The sequence below is a fragment of the Mandrillus leucophaeus genome, unplaced genomic scaffold (genome assembly GCF_000951045.1).
Source record: "Mandrillus leucophaeus isolate KB7577 unplaced genomic scaffold, Mleu.le_1.0 Scaffold290, whole genome shotgun sequence".
NCBI classification, from domain to species: Eukaryota; Metazoa; Chordata; class Mammalia; order Primates; family Cercopithecidae; genus Mandrillus; species Mandrillus leucophaeus.
The window spans coordinates 108,686-113,202 of record NW_012103032.1 but is presented as its reverse complement, the minus strand read 5'-3'; the positions used below and the strand labels follow the sequence as shown (position 1 = coordinate 113,202).

The following is a 4,517-nucleotide window of genomic DNA, read 5'->3' as shown; positions in this document are numbered from 1 at the left end:
GAACGTGATCGAGAGCGGGATCGGTGTCTCCGCTTGTGGTCTCTCTCTCGGTTTCGTTCCCTATCTCGGTCTCGATCTCGATCTCGGTCTCGATCTCGGCTTCGACTCCGCTTCTTCTTCTTTGTCCTGTCCCTAACAAATCAATAAGCACCTGTCTTAAAAAAAAACCAATCCAATTTCATCTTTGCATCCCCAAGCACCCAGTACAGTGCCATGCACATGGTAGGTGCCCACTAGGTTTTGAGCTGAATTAGTTTCAATAACTATGACATCCCTATAAGCCAATAAAGAATCAAGCCACAAACATATTCAGCCTCTTTCAACCCTGATTTCTATATTCTGAATATCCTAGCATTTGCTAGATACACTTAGCAGGAAGCAATGAAAATAGATCCAACAATATGATATATGACCAGTCCAGATTCCGTAAACTTGCCCAAAATTTTGCTTGGCTGGTCCACAAAATTCAACTGTCACAGTATCCTAAACTTCCAAAGGACAGGACACTAAGGACAAACCGGTGCTCAGTATCTCTCTGCTTCTCCTGGACTGCTGCACTGGGCATTAAAGCTTCCAGTTCTTTCAGGACATCCACAGCAACTTTCACATCATCTTCATCCAACATGGTCTGCAGAGGTAGAGGCCAGCAAAGTTAGGAGAAAGAAAAAAACCACTCAAGAATCAGCTCAGGTACATCTATAAATCACTAACCACTATGTGAGGGAAATGGAAGAGGGGCAGAGATTTCCAGCTTGATTCAAGATAGATGCAGAAGAAATGGAAAGAAGGCTCTTGAGAATCACTGCTACATTTGACAAATCCCCTTTGTCCTTAATACAATTCTATGAAAGGCAGTTAGATATTAATCATCCCTGCCATGAAAGAATGCAAGTGATGATTATATAAAAACAGGTGTTAAAAATTTTAAAAAGCAACTCTCCCTCTGCACTCTCTGCCTCCCTCCCCCCACTCCAGCTTAATGTTTTTCCATAGTCCTTATTGCTATCTGCTATGTTACATACTTATTTGTTTGTTTATTGCCTATCTCCTCCCCACCAGAATGTTTACATGTTTATTTCCTGCTCTGCTCCCTACCCCAAAATTAGGATATAATCTCCAAAGGCAGAAACTCTTGTCTGTTCTGTTCACGGCTGTTACCCAGGTACTTAGAACAGTGTTTGGCATACAGTAAGTACTCAATAAATATTTGTTAAAATGAAATTTAAAAATCAAAACGCTTTAAAAATTAGACCCTTAACAAGTAACAGAGCAAAAAAAGAAATCTAATTTCACACATCTGGCATCTGTTCCAGAACCTTATTTCATATTCCTAATCACTACTTCCCCAAATTCCCAATCTCATTTCCCTTGAATATCATTCTCAGAACCCCTTAACATGTTCAATACATAGTATATGCTCAGGGAGTGATCAAACACTTTCTTTTTTTCTTTTTCTTCTTTTTTTTTTTGAGACGGAGTCTCGCTCTGTCGCCCAGGCTGGAGTGCAGTGGCCAGATCTCAGCTCACTGCAAGCTCTGCCTCCTGGGTTTACACCATTCTCCTGCCTCAGCCTCCCAAGTAGCTGGGACTATAGGCGCCCACCACCTCGCCCGGCTAGTTTTTTTGTATTTTTTATTAGAGACGGGGTTTCACCATGTTAGCCAGGATGGTCTCGATCTCCTGACCTCGTGATCCACCCACCTCGGCCTCCCAAAGTACTAGGATTACAGGCTTGAGCCACCGCGCCCAGGCTGATCAAACATGTTCACTCTTAAAAATAAGTTACAACAAAGGCAAACTTAAAATTAATAAAATTACTAATGAGACAAAGAAAAGGGGTTGGGAATATATATTTATAGTAGACATTCTCAAAATGGTATCAGTACCCGAACAGAAGGGTTGTCCGGTTGGCAAAGGACTGGGAAGAGTTCCTTCAGTTTTTCCTTTTCTGTTTTAGGTTTAACAACTGGATCTTGTTTCATTAAAGAGCATGAAGGGGTTAAAAAAAAAAGATATTTAATATTATTAATGATTAGCAAAATAACTTCAACATTAGATTTGTATCAAACCGAAACAGAACATGGCATTTTGCTATATATTAATCGTACCTGTTACTATAAATGTAATTTAATTTTCTAAACACATTGATCACAAACTATCTCAAAATGTAGCAGAGAGAGGAGTGTAAAAATACTCATTTGGTTATGTCTTATCTTTTTGATTTTGTCTTAAGTTGTTTGAAACTTTTTTTCCCCTTGAAACAGGGGAAAAAAACCTCTGTCATTCAGGCTGAAGTACAGTGGTGCAACTATGGCTCACTACGGCTTCACCCTTTTGGACTCAAGCAACCCTCCTTCCTTAGCCTCCCAAGTAGCTGGAACTACAGAGGCACGCCATCATGCTTGGTTACTTTTTAAATTTTTTTTGTAGTGATGAGGTCTCTCTATGTTGCTCAGGCTAGTCTAAAACTCCTGGGCTCAAGTGATCCTCCCACCTTGGTCTCCCAGAGTGCTGGGATTCCAGCAGTGAGCCACTACGTCCAGCCCGTTTGAAAAATCTTACTGGAACATTTACTTGCTCAGCAACCGCTGAGAGGAAAACAAATGCAATTTGCAGGATGTTCAAAATCTACACCATTCTAGAAGCCAAGCTCAGGTGGAAGCTCTGCTTACCTTTGCTAGTGGAAGGCTTCGCTGGAGGCCGCATGGTTTGTATGAGACGCAGCAAGTTACTAATAAGAGAATCCTTTGAAAAGAAACATAGAACAAAATGGTCAGCTCCTGTACCAGTGCTTAAATACACTTTGAAAAAGGAAAAGGCAAAGAATGTCCTTTAGAGAAGGGTGGTTATGCACTGGAATTTAGCTAATTGGAATAAATGAAACATAGAGTATCAACCTGGTGTAGCATGAACCTAGTATAGCAGCTTCAGAGAAAGCCGATACTTAGGACTCTTTGGGGAGAAAAGTTATTAGGCTCCCTGCAACCATTTTATTTCACAAGGTTTAGAACTACCCCCAAAACTCGTTTCCAACTTCCTGACTTACAGAACAGGAATGTAAATACCTACAAAAACTTAATGATGAAAATCCTGCCCTGTTTTCCTAGAGAGGTATCACAGAAAATCTGGTTACATTACCCCTACCTAATGGCATGAAAACATTACACACTTAATGGCTTATTTAATTGATACGTATAAAATTGTCTCCTTCCTATATCAAACTCCTATATTAAATCCTATCAAAATTTAAATTCAATAGTGACATTAAAACATAAATTATGTAATCCTAGCACTTTGGGTGGTCAAGGCGGGCGGATCACAAGGTCAGGAGATCAAGACCATCCTGGCTAATACGGTGAAACTCCGTCTCTATTAAAAATACAAAAAATTAGCCGGGCGTAGTGGTGGGCGCCTGCAGTCCCAGCTACTTGGGAGGCTAAGGCAAAAGAATGGTATGAACCCAGGAGACCGAGGTTGCAGTGAGCTGAGATCACGCCACTGCACTCCAGCCTGGGCAACACAGCAAGTCTCTGTCTCAAAAAAAAAACCCATAAATTAAAACATTAATATCTACAGATTGTCTTCTCCAGATATACATACCGTAAATTCTGCACCATTTTTGACGAGGGAAGCCTTAAAAGTATCAAAGGTGGTATTTTTCTCAGCAAGACTGATCACAAATTCAGCTGCAAATAAGAAACAGAATTCAGAAAAGAAGAGACATGAGCAAGAAATCAGTTTTAAGTATGGTAAAAACAAAACTAATTAGGTTATCCAACAGTCATAAAAAACAAAGACCACCATCTGATAAGGGTAAAGAGAGAAAATCTGGCCAGGTGCAGTGGCCCATGCCTGTAATCCCAACACTCTGGGAGGCCAAGGTGGGTGGATCACTTGAGATGAGCCTGGCTAACACAGTGAAACCCCGTCTCTACTAAAAATACAAAAATTAGCTGGGTGTGGTGGCAGGCGCCTGTAATCCCAGCTACTTGGGAGGCTGGGGCAGGAGAATCACTTGAACCTAGGAGGCAGAGGTTGCAGTGAGCCGGGATTGTGCCACTGCACTCCAGCCTGGGTAACAGAGTGAGACTCCGTCTCAAAAAAACAAAAAACAAAAACAAAACAAAACAAAAAAGAAAACGAGAGAAAATCTAGACTGCTGAAATTATCCACGCATGTTCTAGTGAATTTATACAAATGAAAGGAAGACATTACTATAAAATGGCTCAATGTAGCCCTTGAGTGCATTTAAACTAGGAAGACCTATTTGCCGCACATCATGGTACCCTCTTCTCACAAAACTACTACCTGGGCACGCTGCCACCTAGACTATAAAGGTGACAATAAAAAGCATGAGCCCGTGCAGACAAAGAGGCACACAACAGAAGGACAGACCCAATCTGTATGTGACAGTAGGCAGCTGCTGGGTGGTGCAATCTCCACATTGATGAAAGACTTACTTTTCCCCCAAATTTTTTTCCACAAATCTGCCTAATTCTTTTTTTTTTTTTTTTTTT

General features: G+C 40.9%; 1 protein-coding gene across 1 annotated transcript in view; it reads right to left on the bottom strand.

The window, feature by feature from the left end:
* DHX8 (DEAH (Asp-Glu-Ala-His) box polypeptide 8) overlaps positions 1-4,517 on the bottom strand; it is a 57,500-nt gene that overhangs the window by 45,258 nt on the left and 7,725 nt on the right. Inside the window, exons 2-5 of the mRNA XM_011985987.1 lie at positions 3,601-3,686; positions 2,673-2,745; positions 1,887-1,972; positions 519-628 (exon numbers count right to left, since the gene is read on the bottom strand). Of these exons, the coding sequence (XP_011841377.1) occupies positions 519-628; positions 1,887-1,972; positions 2,673-2,745; positions 3,601-3,686 (355 nt within the window). The remainder of the gene's footprint in view (positions 1-518; positions 629-1,886; positions 1,973-2,672; positions 2,746-3,600; positions 3,687-4,517) is intronic.